We start from the raw sequence: 24,793 nt of genomic DNA, 5'->3' as shown, positions 1-24,793 counted from the left end.
ACCAGATAATAATACCACAAAAAGAGAAAATTACAGACCAATATCACTGATGAACATAGTAGCAAAAAAATTCAACAAAATTGTTGCAAACCAAATTAATCAACACATTAAAAGGACCACATACCATGATCAAGTGGAATTTATCACAGTTATGCAAGGATGAAAAGACGCTTGCTCCTTGGAAGGAAAATTATGACCAACCTTGATAGTATATTAAAAAGCAGAGACATTACTTTGCCAACCAAGGTCCGTCTAGTCAAGGCAATGGTTTTTCCCGTGGTCATGTATGGATGTGAGAGTTGGACTGTGAAGAAGGCTGATCGCCGAAGAATCGACGCTTTTGAACTGTGGTGTTGAAGAAGACTCTTGAGAGTCCCTTATACTGCAAGGAGATCCAACCAGTCCATTCTAAAGGAGATCAATCCTGGATGTTCATTGGAAGGACTGATGCTAAAGCTGAAACTGCAATACTTTGGCCACCTCATGCGACGAGTTGACTCACTGGAAAAGACTCTGATGCTGGGAAAGGTTGGGGGCGGGAGGAGAAGGGGACGACGGAGAATGAGATGGCTGGATGGCATCACCGACTCTGTGGACATGAGTTTGAGTGTACTCCGGGAGTTGGTGATGGACAGGGAGGCCTGGCGTGCTGTGATTCATGGGGTCGCGGAGAGTCGGACACGACTGAGCGACTGAACTGAACTGATGCAAGGATGGTTCGATGTCCACAAATTAATGTAATATAGCACACTAACAAACTGAAGAATAAAAATCACATGATCATCTCAATAGAAGGAGAAAAGACTTTTTTCCAAAATTCAACATCCATTTATGATTGAAAACTCTACATGAAGTCAAGAACATACACAAAGAGGTAACATAGCTCAAAACATAATAAGGGCCATATATGACAAGTCCACAGTTAATATAACACTCAGAGGAAATGATATCAGATTTTCACTATTAAGTTCAAGAATAACAACACTAAAAAAGGGTGTCCACTATAACCACTTTTGTTCAACACAGTATTAGGAATCCAACCGCAGAAATCAAATAAGACAAAGAAACAAAAATCCAAATTGGAAAAGAAGTAGTAGAACTGTCACTGTTTGCAGATGGCAAGATACTATATATAGAAAATCCTAAAGACATCACCAAAAAATTATTAGAACTAATAAAAGGATACATTAAAGGTACAGGATACAAAATTAACATACAGAAATCTGTTGCATTTCTGTACACTAACAACAAATTGTGAGAAGAAGGCAAAACAGTCTTATTTATAATCATACCAAAATATTAAAATACCTAGCAATAAATCTAAGGAGATGGAAAAAAAAAAACAACAACTGTACTCAAAAGCCTGTAAGATACTGATGGAAGTCACTGAAGATGACACAAACAAATGGAAAGATATATGGTGTTCATCAACTTGTAGAATACTGTTAAAATGACCATACTCCCCAAGGCAATTACATACTAAATGCAATCCCTATCAAACACCAATGACATTTTTCACAGAACTAGAACAAATAATTCTAACATTTATGGAAATTAGGAGATTGGGCTTAACATATACACAGTATTATGTATAAAATAGATAACTAAAAAGGACCCACTGTATAGTACAGCGAACTCTACTCAATACTCTGTAATAACTTAAATGGGAAAAGAATCTGAAAAAGAATGGAGATATATTTTATATGGATAACCAGTTCATTTTACTGTACACATGAAAGTGATACAACATTGTAAGTCAATTAATTATACTGAAACATGTAAAGTAAAACAGGAATAAACAAACACTGGGAAAAAATAAGATTTCTATGGAAACACTAAAGATTGCAAATAGCCAAAATAATCTTACCCAAGAAGAACAAAGTTGGAGGTATCACATTCTCTGATTTCCAACTATGCGACAAAAATCAAAATAATATGGTACTGGTACAAAAATAAACACATAGGTCAATGGATCAGAACAGAAATCCCAGAAACATATCCATCCTTATATGATCAATTAATCTATGACAAAGGAGGCAAGAATATACAATGAGGAAAACACAGCCTCTTCAATATATGGTGTTGAGAAAGCTGGTCACATGCAAAAGAATCAAACTGGACTACCTTCTCACACTGTATTAAAAAAAAAAAAACACACACACAAAAAAAACCTCTAAATGGATTAGAGACTTAAATGTAAGATCTGAGACCATAAAACTCATAGAAGAAAACAGGTAGTACACTCTTTGACACTAGTCCTAGTGGTATTTGGAGGTCTGGTTTTCTGGGGGAGAGTTTATTTTTTTCTATTTTTTGGCTACACTGCATGGCAAACGGAATCTTAGTTTCCTGAGCAGGGATTGAACCCACACTCCCTGCAGTGGAAGCACAGCGTCTAAACCACTGGATCACCAAAGAAGTCCCTTAGCAGTATTTTTGGCTCTCTCTCCTCAGGCAAGGGAAACAAAGTCAAAAATAAACAAAAGCAAGTACATCAAACTAAAAAGCGTTTACACAGCAAAGGAAACCATCAAAAACAAGAAAAGGCAGCCTACTTAATTGGAGAAGATATCTGCAAATCATGTATCTGATAAGGAGTTAATATGCAAAATATAAGGAGCTCATAAAACTCAACATCAAAAACAAACAACTTGATTTTTTTAAAATGGGCAGAGGACCTTTGCCAAGAAAGGCATACAAATGGTTAGACACATGAGAAGATACTCAACATCATTAATTATCAGGGAAATGCAATTAAAACCACAATGAGATATCACCCCACATCTATTAGAATGGTTATTATCAAAAAGACAGAAAATAAATAAAATTTTAGCAAAAATGTGGAGAAAAGGGAATCCTTTTGCATGTTGGAGGGAATGTAAATTGATACAGCCACTATAAAAAACACTATGGATGTTCCTCAAAAAATTAAAAAGAGAACCACTTACTACACAATCCAGCAATTCCACTTCAATTTCCAAAAAAACCAAAAACACTCATTTGAAAAGATATGTCCACCCCCATGCTACTGTATCATCATTTACAAAGCCAAGATAAGGAAGCAACCTATATAAAGAAGATGTGGTGTATATGTACATATTACATGGTATATAATATTCCGCTGTACATATACATTCCACTGTATATATACAACGGAATATTAGCAGTAGAAAAGAATGAAATCTTGCCATTTTTGACATGAATGGATCTAGAGTATATTATGCTAGGTAAAATAAGTCAGAAAGAAAAGACAAATACCATATGATTTTACTCTTTTGTGGAATCTAAAAAAAAACAAAAACCAGATATAGACTCATAGGTTCACAGATTCAAAGAACAAACAGGTGGCAGAGGAGAATAGGAGGATGAGTGAAATAGGTGAGGGAGATTAAGAAATACAAACTTCCAGTTACAAAATAAATTAGTTAAAAAGGTGAAATGCTCAGCATGGGGAATATAGTCAATAAAATCGTGGCAACTTTGTATGGTGACAGATGGTAACTAGACTTATCATGGTGATCATTTTGTAATGTACAGAAATATCAAATCACTATGTTGTATACCTGGAACTAATGGTGCTGTAAGTCAATTATATTTCAATTAAAAAAAGAAAAAAGCAACCAACATTGTTTCCTTACTAGGAACTAAACTTTCATCAGTTTGCCCACTTTTTTCTGTTCCAGCAAACCATTCAGAATACCTCGTTGCATTTAGATGTACTGTCTTCTTTGGTCTATGTTAGTTTTTTGGTCTTTCCTTGTTCATCATAGCCATGACAGTATGAGGAATACTGGTCAGGTATTTTGTAGAAAGTTCCTCAACTTGAATTTGTCTGATTTTTGGAATGGAGTTACTGGTTTCAAGGAAAAACACCACAGAGGTGAAGAACTCTTATTTTCACATCATATCAAGAGACCTATCACATCCACATGACAGCACTGGTGAGGTTACCCTGAATCACAAGTAATGCTTACCAGGTTCTCCACTGTAAAAGGTATTATTTTTCTCTTTCCATAATCTACTCTTTAGAAGTGAGTCACTAAATCCAAATCACACTTTAAGTTCTACCTCCTGGAAGGGGTAAGAATCTATATATACTATTGGAATTCTTCTGTAAGAGATTTATATTTTGTCTCCCATTATTTAGCTATTCATTCATTTATGTAAGTTCACACTCATGTATATTTATTTTATACTTTGGGTTATAATCAAATACTACATTATTTTGCTGTTTAAACCATTCCAGCTTTGGCTACTGGAAGAGGTCGCTTCTGAGTAAAGATCTCAGAGAAGTAAGGGAGCAACCCACAAAACTATCTATGAGAGGAGCATTCTAGGTCCCAAGGCATGATGGGCCTGGCACATTCAAGAAACATGAGGAAGGTCAAGGTGTCTAGAGGAGAGGGAATGTGAGGGAGAGTAGCACAAGATGAAATGACAGAGGTAGGGGTGGTAATACACAACACAAGGCTACGTTCGCCACAGAAGGGACTTTGACTCTTCCTAAGAGAAGAAAAGCCAAAGGATATTTTTGAGCACAGGAACACATAATAAAAGGATCATTCTGGTTGACCGTGTTGAGAACTGGCTGGAAGGGCAGAAAGAGGGAGGCCAGTTAGAAGCCTACTACAATAACCCAGGGAAGAGACAATGGTAATGACAGGGGTAATGAGAAGTGGTCAGATTCCGGATATATGTGAAGATAGATCTGTTTAGGACTTGCTGAGAAATAGAATGTGGGTGTGAGAGAAAGAAAGGAGTCAAGAATGGCTCTGAGCATTTTGGCCTCTAAGTAACTGAAAGGATACACTTACCATTAACCAAGACGGAGAAGGTTACAGGAGCTCAGTTTTAGACGTCTTAAGGATTAAACACCCACATAGAGGCAAATGGACAGATGGGTCTGGAATTCAGAAAAGTATAGACTGGAGATTTTAAAAAATCTGGGAGTCATCAGCTTACAAGTAAAATGTAAAGTCATTAGGCCAGACAAGATCATCAAAGTGTTAAGAGTAGTTAAGAGAAGAGTAAGGGTCCAAAGACTGTGCCTGGGCACTCTGGCACTGAGTAAAATCAAGGCCTTCTTACCTGCCCCTATAATCAGAAACAAATTTAGCAAAATTTTCCCCATCTATTGTGTACTTAGTACTGTTCTGGAGCCCATAATCCTCAGGTATCTCAGTATGCAACCAGAGCTCTCACCTCTAGGCAATTTCCTGCCCCCAATCTGCTTCTTGGGCTTTCCTGGTAGCTCAGGAGGTAAAGAATCTGCCTGCAATGGGGAGAGCCAGGTTCGATCCCTGTGTCAGGAAGACTGCCTGGATAAGGAAATGGCAACGCACTCCAGTATTCTTGTCTGGAGAATTACATGGACAGAGAAGCCAGGTGGGCTACAGTCCATGGGGTCACAAAGAGTCAGACAAAGCTGAACAACTAACACTTACTTTCAATCTGCTCCTCTAACACTTTTACTTTCAATATGCTCCTCTGCTGCCATGCAACTGGTCTCCACCATGATATATTCATTACTGCCACTATCCCTTTGCAAGCTGTTCCTCCCATTTGGAAAACTCTTCCTGCCCCACCTCATCAAATTCCAACTCTTTATCAAGCCCTAGCTGTCCCTCCTTCTCTCTGAGCATTATGTATCTATTCTGGTTCATAATAAATGACATCCCGCTTCACAGCAGCCCATCTCTGAATCTCTGTAACACCTGCTATCTGTACAACTAGATATTTATCACTTACTGACTTGTATGGCTAGTTAACTTTACTTATAAATGCTCTTATTTATATGTACTGCAGCTTCAAGAAGAACAGCATCTCAGTCTTTGCTACCCTCTCCCAACAGTAGTCTAGAGCAAATACCTACCACAGAGCAAGTGCTCGATAAACACGTGTGGATTGTTTCATGTCAGTTCTGTTATCCAGTCCAGTTCAGTGAGCTCCTTGAAAGTAGGAGCCTGTTTTATATATCTCCCTCATCTGGCACTGAGCTGGACACAGGTAGGCAGGCACTCAACATCTGTTTACCATCAAAGAGACTGATGACAATGTCCCTGTCCTGGGGATCCTATACTCTTGGTACAAAACAATGAGAACATGGGTTCTGTGCCTGCTGCCCTGTCTTCCCTGAAGCCAGCTATTTCCTAGTCAAAGGAGAAGTATCTAGGGACCACAGAGAAAAGAAATCCCAGGGCATCTGATGTGTGATGCACAATGGGAATGAGAGATACTCAAAACATAGTGCTATTTTAACAGCCCAAACAAGAGGCTGCCCCAGCTGAGATGCTGGGCAAAAGAATCAGAAAAGATAAGCAACTTCTACTATGGTGAATCTCTTCTAAGAACTTCAAGGACACATAAAAACATAAAGAACGTTTTTGAATGTTTATTATAGAATAATAACAAAAAAACTGGAAGCCACCTAAATATGTAACAATAATAATTAAGCATAATTTGGTATATCTTACAAAGAGCAGCATCTGGAAAATGTTCACTGTGTGCCTAATTATGTGCTGGAGGCTCTAGCTTTTAAAAACCTATAATATTTAGCTCCCGATTTCTAAAAGGAAAATATAAGCCTCCAAATATTATGTAGAGAATGAAAGCAATTTTATATAAACAACTGGAAGAACATAAACCATGTTATCTTTACATCTGGGAAGTAGAATAGGGATGGTTTTGTTGTTGTTGTTTTCTTTTGTGCTTTTTTGTGTTTTCCAAGTTTTCTGCTTCGAAAATGTATTTCTTTGTCAGTAGGCAAGGAAAAAATAAAGCCATTTTAAAAACAAACACACAAGAGCTAAATTCTCAACCATCTAAGCATCGATTGCTAGAAGGTTCCTACTTCTGATGTAAAATGCAAGAATCAAAGCTTGAGCCCTTCCCTTATCCCCCCCCATCCTGCCCCACCACACGGCCCCCCGCTGCCACCTACACACCCAAAACAGCAAAATCACACACACATACATGAAACTATAACACTAAGAGCTTCTTGAAGGTAAGATCGTATCTTATTGATTTTTGGTATCCTGTGCCAGTTTTCAGCACCCAGTAAGGCACATATTTATGTGCTCAGTAAACACACAAGGGAAGGAGAAAGTGTGGTGAACTTGTAAGGCACAGATGCCACTAATGTAATGACATTATCCTACCTTCACACTATCCACTGCACGCCATTCCAGGTCTCATTCCTTCCTCCCCTATCTCGAGGTACTGAACAAGCTGGCCAAGTGACTCTTAGAACAAACTGCTGACTGTTTGCACCATAGCATTCATCTTTTGCTTTTTTCTCCCCCTTTCCTTTCTCCCTCTTCTTAAAAGGTGATCCTGCCTTTCAGCCAGTACTATGTGCCGCACTGAACCAGTGTGCCAGTCTGCAGAGAATCATTGAGAGAATGAATTTGAATAATAAAAGCGAGAACAAGGAGATACCTTGGAGAGAGACTTGGTATAGTACCTTCAATTTAGAACCTCATTTCAGTGGCTAATGTAGTCATTCGAGACATTAGCCTAATTTTTGCCAGGAGAGTCCAGCAACACAGCAGTACTAAACATGGGCACAGAGGAGCCTGCTCATCTCAGAGACAGAGTGCAGAGAATAAAATTAGCAGCACTGCACTTCTGGTGCAGAGAATAGCAAATCCCCACACCCTTCCACTAATTCATCACCAACCACGTTTAAAATGAAAACACACAGGAAGGAGTGTGGGAGTCAGCAGGAGCATGAAGTTCAAGAGAGGCTGTGACCCCTGAAGAGGCCCCCGTGGGGCACTTACAGACTATAGGAAAGTTAATTTTAAAGAATATCCAATAAAGGCAGCCCTACAACAGACTCTGTCATTGCTAAGCCCCATATGCTGCAATGGCTCCATAACTTGCCAGCAGGTCAGTTTGCTGAAGCCAGAAACAGGGTGGAAAGCCTCAAAAGGTCAGACTGGAAGGGAGAGGCTTAGCTCCAGAAATGGCTACACAGACTTAGGGGTTAGGGAGGTTGTTCCTAAAACAAGAGCTTCCCACAGACTAGGTTAAAAAGAAGGCACATCTGGTCTGGTCCAGACTTTCCCTAAATCTCTCCCAAGTGGTCAGTCTCCTTGCTCCAAGAGCCACACACCTCAGGACCATGCACTTTCCTGTGGCTACTTGAAGAGGGGAGCAGGAGCCTCAGAGGCACAGGAGCTGCTTGGGAGGAAAAGCAAAAAGGATGAAAAGCTGGACATCCCAGACTCCACCCTTGAGGCATACACAATGAGGGGAGCAGCAGTGTAGGCATTGGGAGACAAGAATCAATCTCCATTTACACTGAGTGTCTGCCAAAATTTACTGGATGGCAGGAATCCTAGATCTGTGGGCGAGGAATGAGTCATGCGATGAATCCCTTTTTTCTAAGCAGCATGTGCATAAACTCCTCCATCTCAGGAAGGGAAAGTGGTGGTCTACAACTGGAAGCACAGACTTCATTCTACTGCTGGAGCAGCCTCCTCAAACTACAGAGTCCATTCTGGAAGACGCCAGGAGGGCTAGACTGTGGCTCTGGATAGAGTCAAAATACCACCGCCATTATCATTGCAGTGTTGATAATTTCCCTTTAAGAAGCAAATCTTCCTTTAACTGTAAATCAATCCCTCACTGCAATTTTAGAAATCTATCCCCCCCCCCCAAAAAAAATCAGCTATTACCAGAAATCCTAAATGCTAGACACTAGGAGCTGAGTTTACGCACAATTAGGGGAAATTCTGAATGGTGCCCCGAGGCAGACTATACTAGAACAGAATAGAAGGGAATTATATACACTTAGAAAGCTCATTTAGGGAATAGGCTGTGCATAATGCATGTAGGCCTGGGAGTGTAGACACTACCTCCCAGTGGCACCTCAAAGGCAGGCTCCAAGCTGCGACACCGGCAGACGGTTACCTCGGTGGCTATTGTGCACGCTTCAATGGCTCCTCCACCCTTGAGCACAGGCTTATGCTCCCACAAGACATGGGAAGCACCAGCAGACATTACCCACAAAGAATGGTGCTTTTCCCTAGGGAAGGTAAACATTTCCATCAGAAGGCAGAAGCTGACCCAAGGCAGTATCTCTCTGTGCAGGGAAAAGAAGCCACAAACATAAAGTTGCTCATTCAAAAGAGACAGATGATCTCTGCAAGCTGAGCAGTACCAAATTGTTTGCAAAGAGTCTGCACATCCATCAGCACAAGTGGCTGCGTGGGGGAGGGGAAGCAGAAGCGTGGAAGGCCCACTGAGGGTGCAAGATTCTCTGGCCTCAGACCACTTGTTATCTGACTGAAGAGAAGCCCCAGGAGAAAGGAAACTGGTCATCTTTCCACTGGGGACCCAGTCTGAGCAAAGGTCTGATTTGCAACCATGTCTCTCTCCTCTAGCCCAGATGTCCCCAATCTTCCCAGTCCACACCCAAGGTGTGTCCACTTTAAGCCTCTATATTCACAAGCCTTCATGGGTAGTTTACTGTTCAATCTTGAGCCAGATACTTCTCCCTCCCACCACCATCTCCTGTTTTTTGTTGTTGTTTTTTTTTAATCACATGGAAATGACAGTTCACTAGTCTTATGCCTAAAATAACCTATAGAGGAATATGGTTTATGAGCTCCCCCGTAATACAATATGTAATTCAGAGCCCAGCCATTTGTCATACTATTGAGTAATCCACACACATCTCCAGGGTGTGACAATAAAATTTGTAAATCAATAGCAAAAAGTAGTATAGCATGGCCAGTGAGTTAAAATACTAAGAACATTTTTTAGCATTGATTTTTTTTTTTAACTTAGAAAATATGGGCTTCCGGAAGGTAAATACTGGAGAGAGAGCTGTGTGCTGGAATGGAAGACTTTTTACATTTCAGACCCCCTCCCCTCACAGCTGACTTCAATGCAAAAATAAAAACTCCAAGATCCACATTCTCCCAATGATAATAATGGTTTTCTTCCACAAACCCTGCTATTAGCATGACAGAGATGGCCACATCAGTCATAAGAAAAGCACATGTCCCTTCTGCACCCAAGAAGAGCAAGCAAAGTACCTGCTTTGTGTAAGAGAAAGGCACTTAAAACAGGAAGGAAAATAAATTATTGCAAAGCTTGGTTTGAACTGATTTTTCTTTCTTCTAAATGATCAAACAGTGAGCGTTGAGCGTAGGGGTAGGCATCGAGATCTGCAAACATATTGCCATAGTGATTGGTGCTTAGATAACAGGATAAAATAGGCAGTATTTCATTTATATTCCAAAGAACAGAGGCAAATGCCCTGATCATTCAGCCTAAAGCCCAATGAGTGGCCTCCACCCTGTATCTATGGCACTGTTGCAGAATCAGAACTGGAGCATGTGTCTGGGTCGTCATCTGACCAATTATCCACCTGACCTCTGCTCAGAATGCAGTAGGTGTTCAGGAACTAAAGGCCAGGCATCGGAGCCCCTTGGCAAGAGCTCACTCCATGACACAGGAGGTAAGGCTAAGTCAGGTATGATCTGCTAACCCTGGTTAGTTTCTCCTTTACCTAAAAGGTCACTTGGACTTCATTTATCTTTTTATTCTGACCTAGAGAAAAGTTGCAAAAACAGTACAAAGTTCACATATACCCTTCATTCAGCTTCCCCTAATATTTACATCTTATATAACAATTATCAAAACTAAGAAATCAACATTGCTGCAAGAGTAGTTAACTAAACTACAGACTATTTTTGCATTTCACCAGTTTTTTCCTCTGTTCTTTCTTCTGTTACAGAATCTAATCTAGGATATGACACCACATTTAGTTGTCATGTCTCCTTAGTCTCCTCCAATCTGTGACAGGTTCTTAGTCTTTGTCTTTCTCAATCTGGACATATTTGAATGCTGGTCAATCTTTAGATCATGTCTCCATCTGAGTTTGTCTGGTGTCCACTCATTTTTACAGCAGAAACAACAGTAGCTAACATTTATTAAGCTATTCCTATACTCTTAGCACTGGGCTTACACAATGGCTCAGGTGGTAAAGAATCTGCCTGCAATGTGGGAGACCAAGATTTGATCCCTGGGTTGGGAAGATCCCCTGGAGAAGGGAATGGCTACCTACTCTAGTACTATTCTTGCTTGGAGAATTCAATGGACAGAGGAGCCTAGCAGGTTACAGTTCTTGGGGTTGCATAGAGTCAGACATGATTAAGCAACTAACACTTTCACTTTTTCATACACCTGGCACTATCGTAAACACTTCTGTACTTCCCTTATTTACCCACTTACAACAATCCTCTGAAGTAGGAATTATTACTATCCCTATTTTACAAATGATATTTCACTACAGGATATTTCATCAGCCTTTAGTGGAATTAAATAACTGGCCCAAGGTTACCCAGCTGTTCAAGGCACAGTTGAACCTGGGTAGAGAGACTCTGCAACTCTCTGCTGTCTGCTAATTTCAAGGCACTGTGACAACAACCAGATGCCAAAATACAGGCTGGACGTTGCCCTCTGGCAACTCCTTCCCCACAGGACCCATCTCTTTGAAGAGAGCATTCTAGGTTTCTGTCTTTTTTCCAAGGGAGATAAACTATCCACTTTAATTTCTAAGTTATGTCCATACAACTAGAAATTTCCTTCTCTTCACAGGAAGCATCTTCCTGACCTAAGGACAAAGAAGAGGCCAGTGTTCTCCTGAGACCTCACCCTTGACCAGTACCAGGAAAGAGTGAAACATACAAACACGTAGGTATGCTAGAATCAAGAGAACTCTCTTCCAAAGGCCTTTGCAAATACATCAAGACATTGCAGTCAAAGGATAAAAGAGAAATCTTTGGGGGTTGCTTCTTTTCCATGTCATGTCCAGAGATATCCAATGATGGGAAACACAAGTTGACACAAGCCTTCTCTTTAGCATCAGGTTCTCTGGGAAAGTTAAAGCACAACTCATTGGTGTAACACAGGGTAGAGCGTCAAGGGACACAGCTATAGGAGTCGGGCTGGGAAGAACTCTAGCTACACTCCAGGATTTGCTCTTAATGATTATGACTTTAGATCATTCAGTTACACAAACTTGATTTTTCCCAAACCCCCTCTCTGGCAATGACAATGTGTTTTTCCTCTTGTTCTGACTAATCAGTGAAATACATGGCTGAAAGGATCGGCTTGGAAGTCATTTCTTTGATGCTAAGAGAACTGAGAAAATACTCCCCCCAACTACACACCCGCACAGCTATCCACCCCTGCCACCTGACTCTCAGCTGCAGGTAGAGGCCATTACAGCAAGGGGAGAAAAGAATGCAAAGAAGGCAGGCAGTGAGGGAGGAAGAGCTGAGAGCATGAAAAGGGAGGGAAAGACAGAGAAAGAGAGAATTTGGTTCAAATTCAGTCACTATAGAGCCAAGACTTCCACTGACATGCATAAGCAGGGTTAAATGACATCAGTAAACATGTGAGAAGACTCAGCCGTCCTTTGATTTGCCTTTCTCTTACGTCTCCCCACTTTCCTTCACCCCCTCAAAAGGCAACTAACCCCATCACTTAGGTTCCTGTAAATCAGACATTGCATTTGGCTACTCTTATTACTGCCAGCTTTGTGCAAGAAAGAGCTCCTCTCCTTTGAAGTCTACCATTTTATATCTAACTCCAAGGTATCCTCAGCGAGCTATTTTGATCAAATATTGAAAGCTGAAAAGCTAATGGTCTTTAGGGAACAATCCCTCCACCCTCTCCATCTGCAGTCTAACCCAGTGGGAATCTAAAGCCAGCTAATAGCCCTCCAATCACACTGCACACAGGGCTACTTACTCCACTGTGTTTATGGAACATCTGGATCGACCCCTAAGATCTAACCTAGGAAATAAACATGGAGCAGCTTGAATAATTCTTCATCCTCTTGAATAATTCCCCCTCTCAATATCAACAGCCTCCAAAATTCACATTATTTTGTTCCCACAGAGACTTGAAACAGCGCTACTTTCAAGCAGTGATCCTACAGTTTCTATCTTCAGAAGAAAGAAAAAATTCCTGGGAAGGGCAATGGGACCTGAGGCCCCTTCACTGGCCAACTACAGGCTCCAAGAGACCAAGAGAAGAGATAAACACTTCTTTACAGGAAGTGTTTTGTTTTGTTTTTTTTTTACTGGAAGTCTCCCTCAAATAACATACACAAAGCACCAAGGCCCCAAAGCACTGGTTTTCCTCCCTTCCCCATCAGCTAGACTAGAGCTCCTGGGTCCTATTCTGCCTCAGTCATTCTTGGCCGTGAGAAACTAAATAACTTTCTCATTCTCTGTCCAAAAGCCTGACTTGGCAAAACCAGGATGACAGAATGAAGATTAACAAGACGATGCTTATACAATATTTATAGGGCTGCTTTCAGTAGAGGATGGGGGTAGTGTTTTCCCCCCAGACCAAAAAAAAAAAAACACTCGACAAAAAGATCATATTGCTACTCATAAAAACTCACCACCTCTGCCCAGATAAACTAATTATGTACCGTCTGAGCCACCAAGGAAGCCCAATTATGGCCACAGGTAATCAAATATGAAAACTTTTTAATTCAAAGGAATGATTCTGTCCTCTCAAACAACTGCATTATACAAACCATAAACACACTATTCTGAGAACTAAACAAATTAAAATACAAATCAATCTGTTTGTCTCAAATCAACATATTATAGGAAATAAGGCAAGATCAACAACCTCCCAGTCTATGAAAAGTAACAAAGCAAAACACAACATGGACAGAAACAAAACCAGCCTGATCAGAATACAAGGAACACAAGGCTTACAGAGCTTGTACACAAGCTCTGCTTCATTTAGGTTATTTTCACGCCTGCCTAGAAAATCAGTAACCAGTGGGATACCACCCCAACTCTGGCCTTGAGAACTTCTAAGAGTCTTGATAATTCCTGTTTCAGAAGAGGGGAGGTTGGAGTAGGTTCAGAAAAGCTTCCACCAATGCTCTCCAGCTTGCCCCATAGGTCAGTCAAACAAAGGTCTCTCTCTAATCCATCCCAAAGACAATCCAACAAATCTCCTTACATCATTCCTCACACTCCAGCTGTTCACTACCCAAGGCTCACATTTCTCTAGAACGTGGCCAAACCCACTGGGCCCAGACCACCACAAAGTCCGGCTATCAGATGTCAACTGGGCCCTGATGCTGGGCAATGCTTAGTTCTGACCTCTTGACTGTCTAAATAGCTTCTTCACAGTGGTTCTTCCTTTACCTCTCCATTCCTTAAGCACCCAATCAAGACCTTCTCATGCATCATCCAAGGTAAAAGGCTCACCCGTGTCTAGACTCAGATAACCAGACATCTATTGGAAGCTTCCTCAATCTCCCTCTATAGCTCTCCCACTTTTCCTTGTTTTTGTCCAAGTTCATCACATTCATGAGGCCAAGACTTTCCGCCGGCCACCTAAACAACTTTGTCTCAACAATGATCTGCTCTATGGGATTTCAAATCCCTGTCAACAGCGCCTTCTTTCCCCTTTGCCTTCCAACATACACAAAAGTTCTCTCCATTCAGCTTCAGTGACGCTGCCTCTGGGAAGATGCTCCTTAAGGCCACACCTCTGTATCCTCATAGCATTATATACCTGTCTGGGATCTTCCTACACCATAAGCCCAAGCAGGCAAGCCTCTGTTTAATGCCCACAATGGTATCTCCGACATCAAGCACTGTACCTGGAACATTATAAATAGTGTTCAACAAGTGTAATGAGAAATAAATGTTTTGGTATGGCTGTCTCTGAAGTTACTATTTTCATTCTCTTCTTCAACTTATTTTCAAACCCCCAAACCCAGGAGTTTATATCACCCTTCTTAATTTCCTCAACTCCCATTCACAGCATAGCCCTGAAGGGACTAAACTACACACTTATTTTCACATAGTCAGATCTACTGTATTTCAACTCTATTTTCTCCCACCACCCCCTACCTAACAGAAGGTCCCATTATTCTCCTACACATCCCTGCCTCTCCAACTAGATCAATATAGTTTCACATTTAGAGAGAGAGTTCATGTCATCCCCTCTTCACTCCTGCTCCCTACCTGTCCTCTTCTCAACTTAATCAAATATTATCTCAAGTTATCAACCAATTCCTAACTTCAATACTGTGCCAAAGCTAAGAATGGAAAAAGCTCTGGAAGAGGGTCTTTGATTTCAGCTCCAGGCTGATCCTCGAGAGCTATGCCCAACCGTGGTTAATCCCAATCTTGGAGATGGCCTAGACAGTCTTAGCCAGTCAAGTGAGGTCAATATGAGAGAAAGAAGGGAAGTCGAGGCTACAGAGATTCTCTGAATTAAAATCAACCCCTGGGTATAAGGGCTGGGACTAGTTCTGGCAACTAGTTTTCCACTATCCCTACTCCAGTCTTTTTATTTTAGCCAGTTTTGGGGGAGAGGGGTCCTCGATCTTTGAAAGGTGAGGCTGCACAACTGTAAGGATTCTTTGTTAAGCCTCAAAGAGATCAGGTAGATGGAGGAAAAAGAAGAGGAGGAGAATAAGGGCCTAGGGTGAGCATTAAGCATACAAACGCTTGTTAGAAAGTGGATATCCAACAGTTGCTCTTTATCACCCCTTAAGTCCACAGAATGCAAACTGGACCCTGGCCTGCCCCATTCATACTTTTGTACTTAAAGGCAAAGCCCAGGCAGAGATGCTCTGGGCATCTCTACAGCACAGTGCTCAGCCAGCTAGTCTCAAAGTGGCCTCTAGCCTTGGCAGTGGCTACCATGGAGGTCACAGGCCTTCCTGCCCTGGCCTCTACCTGCTTTGCCAGCAGGATGTGGAATTTGACTGCTACTGGAGCAGCAGTCAGCCATGCTGGAAGAAGTTCACATATGGGAAATGGTGACTCTCTGAAATGAACAGCTCTAAACTGTCCTTATGGAGCCTGGTGGGGACTACATGTATTGTAGCCCACCATCATTTTCTCTCCCAGTACAGGGTATTTTGGAGCCTCCGACACTGCTCCTACAGGCCTCAAGAGACCTGGCATCCTGCTATGCCCTGAGCAATAAAGGAGATGCTCACAGTGGAGACACTTAACAAAGGCTAGGGAGGTGGCAGTAATAGGGGAGGATGGATTAGAAGTATAGATAGGAAAGGGATAAATGAAGTTCTGAAGGAAATCTCCTGAAGACTTGAAAAGTTTCAAAGTAGGGGAGGAAGGCACTGTGCAGAAGGAGGTAGCACCAAAGATAAGCTCTGTTGAACACATCATCCTCAAATGTTGTTAGAGACAGCAACTTGTGTTTAAGAGAGGAGACACATTACCAAGACACCACACAGAAACCACACAGCTTCCTCCACCCAGCCCTTGCTCTACATTTCCAGCACTGCTCTTGAGCCAGGTGAAAGATCATCCAACAGAGTTCCCCTGCTAGAGCCCTCCCACAGGCCATTAGCTCCTGGTGGCAGCCAAGAAGTCCTGACTGCCTCACTCTCCTGAGCCAGAGGAGCTGAGGTATGAACGGCCCTTAACCAATACTCCTACTCTCACCCACTACTCATGGACCTCGAGATGTGTGCGTGCCTATGTGCAAATGACAGGGCACACACAGGTCAAACTCTTGCGGACCATCCTGGGGAATGAAATAACCCAAAAAGAAGATCCTCCTGACTAGGGGAGAAAGGGAGGGTTACCCGCTTCCCAATCACAGAGCTGGATAGGTGGCAGAAGGCACCAGAGCTGTGCCCCTTAGTCCTACCTCAATCATAGCCTGAGGTATTTAAAAAAAATAATCTGGTCTTTATCCCTGGTTTCTGAAATGACCCCGGTGAGAGACCAGGGGTAGAATTAGGTAATTTCCAAGATGGGGGCAGGTCACCAGAAAGATGAAGGCTTGATTAGACAGTAGGAACTTTTAGCCCCTAAACTAAGTAGGAACTTTCAGGGAGGGAAGCGGGGCTGGAGATTGAGTTCAAGCTCCAATGGCCGATGACTCTGGCCACCTAAATCAATCACACCTAATAACAAAAACTCCATAAAAGCTCCTGGAGGGCTTTCAACAGCTTCTGACTGGTGAACCTCAGAAGTACTGAGAAGGTAGTGTGCCCAGAGAGGGCAGGAAAGCTCTACACCTTAGCGACCATACCTTCTATGCATCTCATACACCTGGCTACTCCGAGTTGTATCCATTATAATAAACCAGTAAACATGAGTAAAATGTTTTCTTGAGTTCTGTGAGCTGTTCTAGTAAACTTGAGGAGGGAATTCTGGGAATCTCCAATTTATAGCTGGTCAGTCCAAGGCCAGTAGTCCGGGACTCACGACTAGCATCTCAATTAGAGGCAGTGGGACTGAGTCCTTTAACTGGGATCTGACACTAACTCCAGCTAGATAGTGTCTCAATTGAATTACTGGATATGCAGTTGGGATCCGAGGACTGGAAGATCACACGGCCTCTTCTAAGCTGCAAGGGGCAGAAGACCTCAGAGAGAGAATCCCACCGTCACCCAGACCAGAGTCAGGTGTTCCTTCAGACAGATGTCCAGAGCCTGCAGGAAATCAGACTCCTCCCTTAAATGCTTGCAAGAGAGTAGTTGGTGTACCATAAATGAGGTGTTTAAAATTCAATTCCCTCCTATCGCTCACGCAGACTGAAATGATCTGACCAGATGGCTGGTGCTCTGTAATTCTTGGATTGCTCTCATCAGTTGTTGATGATTTAGATTTTTTTTATACCCCCTCACATGAATGTGTTCCTGCACAGGCTTCCTGCGTGCTCCCATCAAGTGGCTCTTTGTACTAATGACAATATTTCAGAGGCCCTCACACAGCATTTCAGATCCTGGAAGTCACTTCAGGTCAATAAGAATCCCCAGGTCTAAGCTTCCATGAGTCCATATGGGACCAACGTACGGCGCTGGTAACAGGCAGAACAAGAGAGGACTTTGCTCAGACAGCCTCATCGCCTCCACTTTTCCTTCAGGTCCCAAGGAAAGGAAGGCAGCAGCAAAGGTATATTTTTAAAATGACAACTATAGCCATTTATTGAATATTTCCTACGTGCCAGGCCCTGTGTGAAACATTCTACATATGTTAATCTTGTTTCAGTCTCACACCATCTCTGTGAAGTAGGTATTTTCATCCCTGTTTTCAGATGAGGAAACTAAGATTCAGAGATTCTCATCAACCTGACAAGGCTACAGAGCTCAAAAAGAGAACTGAAAGTGGGTTTGGAGGTTTAGCATCATAAAATTTGACTCAAAGCTCCACCAAAATCTCAGGGATAGAGAGAAGGCCCTGGCCTGGCCTCCCCACACCCTCCTTTGTACCCTCATTGAGCACCAGGCACTTTCTACAGGTCACTCAAAACACTGCAATGCCATTTTCTCTCTGTATCCTCTATGAGACTATGAACTACTGGAAGGCAGGGGTCATGTCTCATTTGTTACCCAGAAAGACAGTATGGTACAGTGGTAGAGGTTAGGCTTACAGCCAAACAAAGCTAGATCTGAATTCTGCCTCTATCACTTGGTCGTTTGGCTAAGTCACTTCTCTTGAGACTCAATTTTGTCTATAAAAATGAAGGTAGTTATAGCACCTACTCTCAAAAGATGCCTGGCACAGGGAATGCTCAGTAAATGTGAGCTATTATCTGTCTCTGGCTACCAGTACAGTGCTTGGCACAAAGTAGGATCGCAGAAAATGCCCAAGGAGCAGAAGGCCCACCATATCTGGCTGTGACCAGTTTTCTCTAATAACAAGTACACAGGCACAAAGCCTGGGGTTCATGGGTGCTTAGCCTTAGGACAAATTTCTGAGTTCCTTGCCCAGAACCCACAGGACCTGCCAGCAAACAGCTTTCCTCTGCTTGCTTGTGAACAGCTGATGCTGAATCCACACTCAAATGCTTGCTGTGCCTCCGTAAGGTATGACAGATCCCAAAATAAACCGAGAGAGAGAGAGAGACAGGAAAATCACTTCCAGGAACAAGTAACTCACAGCAAGGATGCTGACAGTAATAACAAGGCAGGGAGACTTCAGGGGAGTGACCTGCAGCTGCTCAGGGCAGGGTGGCTGGGGCCCAATTCCCACCTGGCCTGGTAGGAAGGTTCATGAAGTTACAGGTTGGTGCCCTGATATTCCAGGCTACAGCAGGCAGGATATCTGCCTTCAAATGAGCCCAGACCGTGTAGCCCAGTAACTCCTCCTTGGAGACCTGAGGACAACACAGATGAGGTCCTACCTTCAGAGACCGAAGGAGACAGAAGGTACTGAACTGAAGTCAATAACTGTCAACATAAACTAGCCATTCTGCCATTCTCCCCCCAAAGATATTTCACCATCTTCCTATGCCACGTCCTAGCTCTTACACAGGAAATGCTGTGCTAACCCATTATGCTCCCTTACCAAAAATCATCCTGGAAGGAAAGAACATTCCAATGACCATGGAAATCTTTCCCTGTCACCATAAGTTCCCTTCCCCATCTAAAGCCAGAGAGGACAGGAAGGTTACACACTCATGCATACCCACTGGCATCCAATTTCACAATCAAGTTAAAGGGGTGGCGCAAACAGAGAATTTGCCATTTAAAATCAGAACTGCTATGTACCGGGTTATGTCTTCATGTTAGAAATCCTCAGAATAGCCTCTGCAGGAGGCGGACAGGACATTTCTCCCACATCACCAATTGGGGAACTGATGGATTCAGTGACTTGCCCAAGATCCCCTCAGCAGTAAACCTAGGATTTGAATCCAGGACTGGCTCAGTCTAAAGTCTGTGCTCTTTACCACTATTAATAAATTGTACTACCTCCTCATACTGTCTACTCATTCCAGGACTAGTTACATCCCTTTTAACCATTCAGTAGCTGTGATGGAAGTTCCCAGGTAGCATTTAGAATATGGCGGATTAAATATACTGATTAAAGGTAAATGCCAGCTACCCATACAGACCCCCGAGATGTCAACCTCCTACCAACAAACATACATATAAAAACCTTCTCAATGTACACACAGAACATCTTGAAGAGAGTCTTATCTGCCTCGACAGTACCTCTCAATCATCACACATCAAACCCTGAGGCCAAAGCAAATCTCTCACCTTCCCTCCTCCCCTCACTGGTCCTGCTCTGGGGGAGCGGTGAGTGTAAGTGAAATGAAAACATTTTTGGAATACAGGGCAAGCACAACTGGAACTAGACTTGCTTTGCCCTCAGAGCTGTGGGGCCTGAGTGTCTGTGCTCAAACACAATTCACGAGCCTTTGGAGTGGCTTCAAGGAAACTTGGGGCAGAACAATTTATAAGGAGCCTTAAGAAACTAGAAGGCAGAGGATGATGATGTCAATGGGGCAACAAGTTAAATGTAAAAATTAGTACTCCACTCTAACTCTCCAAGAGATGCTTAGAGCACTCAGCCTGCCCTTGTCACATAGGCGCTGGCCCTCCCTCCCCAATGATATAAAGAGAGGTTCTTTTGTTTAACCATTATCAGCAACCCCACTGCCCAGAGGCTGGGCAAGGGCCCTGGGTCAGAACTTTCAGGCTTGATCTGCATCGGGGACTGGGGCCTTAAAGAGCGCTGCAGGAAAAGAGGGTAGGGGTAGGGACACTGACTTCCATGTGCTCCAGGCACTTGCCTGGTCAAAAGTGGTATAAGCACTTTTAATCACATAAAATCAATGAATATAACCCATATCCTCCACTTTCCACACCCTGAGAGTCCCTCTAGTTTTAGTCCTCAGAGAACAGGGGGCTCAGTTCTCAGGGAAGGTGGAGGAAAGCAGCCAGAAGTTGAATTTGCTGAGCCCAGTACCTCTGCCCCTAAAATCTCCCTCTGCCCAACACTATTAGCACCTACTTGGTCCCTGGTGGTTCATCACTTTTCTGTGGCAGTAACTACCTGCACTCAAGCCCAGCAGGGGCGATACTGCTATCAGAAAGTTGGCTGGCAGCGCAAACGCTGCCCCTGCCCAGCACAGCAGCAATGCAGCAGTGAGAACATGGTGATGAATATCGGCAAGGAGTTGACGAAAGTGTGCTCTGGCAGCTGCCAGGGCTTGTCATCCCACTGCAACAGTGCAGAACACAAATAGCCTATTCCTGAGACTAGGCCCAGTCGGGCTCCAGCAGAGGACAAGTGGGAGGAAGGTGAGTCCAGGCTGGGGTCAATGACGTTGGACAAGTTAGCTGAATGACATAGGTCAAGTCACCTACTCTCTCTGAACCTCAATGTTTTCATCTGAAAAGAAAGACAATAATAGCTCCTATTATTGTGAAGACTGAACAAGCTATGCACATGAAGCACCTAGCACAGTATCTGAATATGGTAAACACCACAGCTGCTGGCTTATTTCATTATTATTTTAATCCCTGGGCCCAGGGCCATAAAAGGGTTCGAAAGTTATCCCTTCTGAGGATGCTCCGTTCAAAAACCAGGCCAAGATCAGCCCCTGTTTCTTGGCACAGGCTCCTTTAACAATAGAAAACTCCTACCCTGCACCAGTGCTCAGGACTCTCCCATGAACAATATTTCAGCAGCACTGAGCCGAGCAACAGAGCCCAAAATAGCATTTGCAGAGTGAGGCACATGTCACTGCCTCTCCTGCACTTCAGAAGTGTAAGGAAAGAAAGTTTTCAATCATTTGCTCAGAAAGCTCGGCCACCCACCACCTCCCTGCCTTCCAGGGCACTCTGTCGCGGCAATCTCTGTTCTGCAGGAACATGAAGGTCCCTGAGTCCTGCAGCAGCAGCCACCACTACTCCCCTCTGAGGAAGCCAGAGAGGGGCTGCTCCTTCAAAACAGCCCTATGGGGACAAAGGACATGCACATTTTGAATTTCAAGTGTGTTTCCTGGAGACAGGGCTGGGCTTGGTACCTGGACGAAGTGCCTGCCACTCATGGGTTGGGTGGAACACCTCCAGAATCTTGGGTTCCAGCTCCTCCTCTGCTATGGTTTCCTTTCTCTCTGTTTCTTTGGTGCTGCTCTTCTCTGGGTTGGTCAGTGCAAATTCCTTCAGAAAAAGGAAAACAGGGCATGAACCACCACAGCTGGATAGCAAGCAAGCAGAAAGGAAACGGCCAGGGGGAGTACACTCTCCTCCTCCTTGTGTTTCCTGCCCTCCCTACCCATGTTTGGACCTTTCACAAGATTAGTCTCAGAACCAGTATAACTGAGGTGATATGATTAAATTAACACAGCATGTGTTGTGTGTATATGGCACTTTTGTATATGCACTGTTTAAAAAGTCCAGAAGGTTCCACACTATCATGAGGGGTTTAAGGGAACATACTGTGGAGAGGGGTCGACAAAATGAGACAACAGGAGACCCAGGGAGACAATAACTTTCTACTTGATAAGCTCCTATACTGTTTGATGTTTAAAATTTCTATTACTCTTATAATTAAAAACTAAATACATTTATAGAAGAAAAAGCATACAACTAAATAGAACAGTTAAGGCCTCAAACGGTCAACTCAGATGTACAAAAGCTGGCAACTAAAGCCCAATTAATTCCTAAGCCACCCAGCAGGGCAGAGTAAGGGCCTGGGTACCTTAATTCCCCAGGGTACCTATGGGGCATACATGACCTCTTGGGACATTCCAATGAATGGAGGAAGGGGTGAAAGTGGGAAGGCACAAGTACAGCTGAGCTAAAGGAGGAAGATGCCCAGGCTGGGAACTTCTTCTTAAAGCCTGTTTCCTTCCACCCCAGGGAGAGTATGGAGGATTAATGAGATGGTGTCTGTTGAGCACTTTGAGCTCAGGAGAGAAAGATGTAATATAAATACAAAGTATTATTCATTTTATTCCTTCCCAGCCTCCCATCCTTCCTGTCCCATTTTTAAACCTGTTTGTGTATAAAAAAGCAGTAAGGCCTCAGGAAACTGGAACCAGAGGGTTCCAGAGCTCTGAGAAGTTATATCTGGGAGGGCAAAGAAGGACCCACATTAGCACACTGGAAGATTATTTCAGCACTCCCACCTCCCAGTTCTTGCCCTAAGAGTATTTTTCATGGATTCCTCCTATGAACCCAAACTTGTGCTAGGTACTTTATGTAGATCTCATTTTGGTCTCCCAAACAACTTTAATCCTACATGGGAGGTAACAATGCCATCTCTTTCAAGCAGTGCCCGAGGTCCAGATAGGAACCTCCCTGGGTCCCTTAGGTCCTGATCTTTAACTAGCTGACAGAGGAAAGATTAAGGGATTAAGGTGTTGATGATGACAATGTAAAGCCCCTCCAAGGATTTTTACATTTTAACAAGAAATAAAAACATGAGATTCAGGTGGAAGAATTTCAGATCTTCCTAAGGACCAGTAAGGAAAATTATCTTGGACAAGATCAGTTCAGTCACTTAGTCGTGTCCGACTCTTTGCAACACCATGAATCACAGCATGCCAGGCCTCCCTGTCCATCACCAACTCTCGGAGTTTACCCAAACCCATGTCCATTGAGTCGGTGATGCCATCCAACCATCGCATCCTCTGTCATCCCCTTCTCCTCCTGCCCTCAATCTTTCCCAGCATCAGGGTCTTTTCAAATGAGTCAGCTTGGACAAGAAAAGGTACTTAAATCATGTTACAAGTAACGAGACACACCGAAGATAGAATCGTGGTTTAAAACCGAAGCTCTGCTTCAGGTAACCCAAAGTTCAATTCCAAGTTGCTTTTGACTCCAGGAAAAGTTACTTAACTTTTAAGCTTCAGTTTCTACATTTGTAAAGAGGAAATAACATCTCTCTCATATGTTAGAAGTAGTATTACCCTGTAAACCACTAGCCCTGGCTACACAGTAGCCATTACACCTATTACTCGTAAAGGGAGTCATACGTAGGGGCAAGTTAGATGAGTCTGAGCTGTGACATCCAGCATGGACTACACAAAATGGCTTCACTCAGGCAGGTCAGTTTGGGGTTGTGGTCACCTCTGCAGCCTGGTCCCTCAAACTCTTCCTACCCTTTCAACTTGAAGTCTGCACAAATCTGAGCTCAAAAGAAAAACTAGCAACAGAAGAGTAGGTGTATGTGAGACTAATGAGAAGACAGACTGGCAGGAAGCTCCCTACATTCTGAGGGCATGGACATCACACTTCCAACAGCTGAGTTTCCTGAGGGCAGGCACTGTGTCAATCTTTTTCACCACTGTATATACCCCTTGCCCAGCCCAAGGTTTAGTCTGTAATCACACAACAAAGGAATGAAAGAAGCGCTTCCTCCTACAGGCAGGTGTATCTTTTGGAGACAAGACCAAAGAGTTTGCTGACAGCCAGGAACTAGCCCCAAACTCCAGAACAAAGACCACCTTGTCCACTAAGTACCTGGAGCCTATATATTCCAGGGCCCAGCCATGCTGGTCAGTCTCTGCCCAAAGTGCCATACACTAGACCGCAGGGCTAGAAGACCATTAATAATACTTACCTCTGAAATATGTGGATTAAATACCTCCAGAAACCAGGCAGGGACGGATGTAAATGTGCTGTATGCCCAGTGTAAAAACAACTAGGAGCAGTGGAACTGTGAAAACTGAAGTCCTCCTGCCTTGACCAAGAAACATAGCTGTTACTCAGTTGCCACTGCCATGAAGGCATTCAACTTGGTGAGAAACAGAAATCCATATTTTTCTCTGATATTTCTTACTTTTAGAACACAAAGAGGGTCAAACTAAACATCTCTAAGCTTTACATTACAACTCTTGCTTTAGTGTACTATTTCCAGTGTTCTTGCCTGGAGAATCCCAGGGATGGGGGAGCCTAGTGGGCTTCCGTCTATGGGGTCACACAGAGTCGGACACGACTGAAGTGACTTAGCAGCAGCAGCAGCAGCCAGGTTAAATCCTAGCAGGTATAACCATAATCAACTAA

The 24,793-nt window shown here is 43.1% G+C and overlaps 1 protein-coding gene across 7 annotated transcripts in view; it reads right to left on the bottom strand.

Moving 5' to 3' along the window:
• Positions 1–24,793, bottom strand: part of SIL1 (SIL1 nucleotide exchange factor) — a 253,900-nt gene that overhangs the window by 159,365 nt on the left and 69,742 nt on the right. For all 7 annotated transcript variants that reach the window (XM_055431255.2, XM_055431252.2, XM_055431253.2 and 4 more), the window contains exon 3: positions 21,808–21,943. In XM_055431255.2, coding sequence (XP_055287230.2) covers positions 21,808–21,943 — 136 coding nt within the window. The remainder of the gene's footprint in view (positions 1–21,807; positions 21,944–24,793) is intronic.

This window comes from Moschus berezovskii, chromosome 8 (assembly GCF_049115385.1).
Source record: "Moschus berezovskii isolate FMDL1 chromosome 8, NW_MosBer_1.0, whole genome shotgun sequence".
NCBI lineage: Eukaryota > Metazoa > Chordata > Mammalia > Artiodactyla > Moschidae > Moschus > Moschus berezovskii.
Note: the sequence above shows the minus strand (reverse complement) of the source record. Positions and strands in the feature narration are given on the sequence as shown.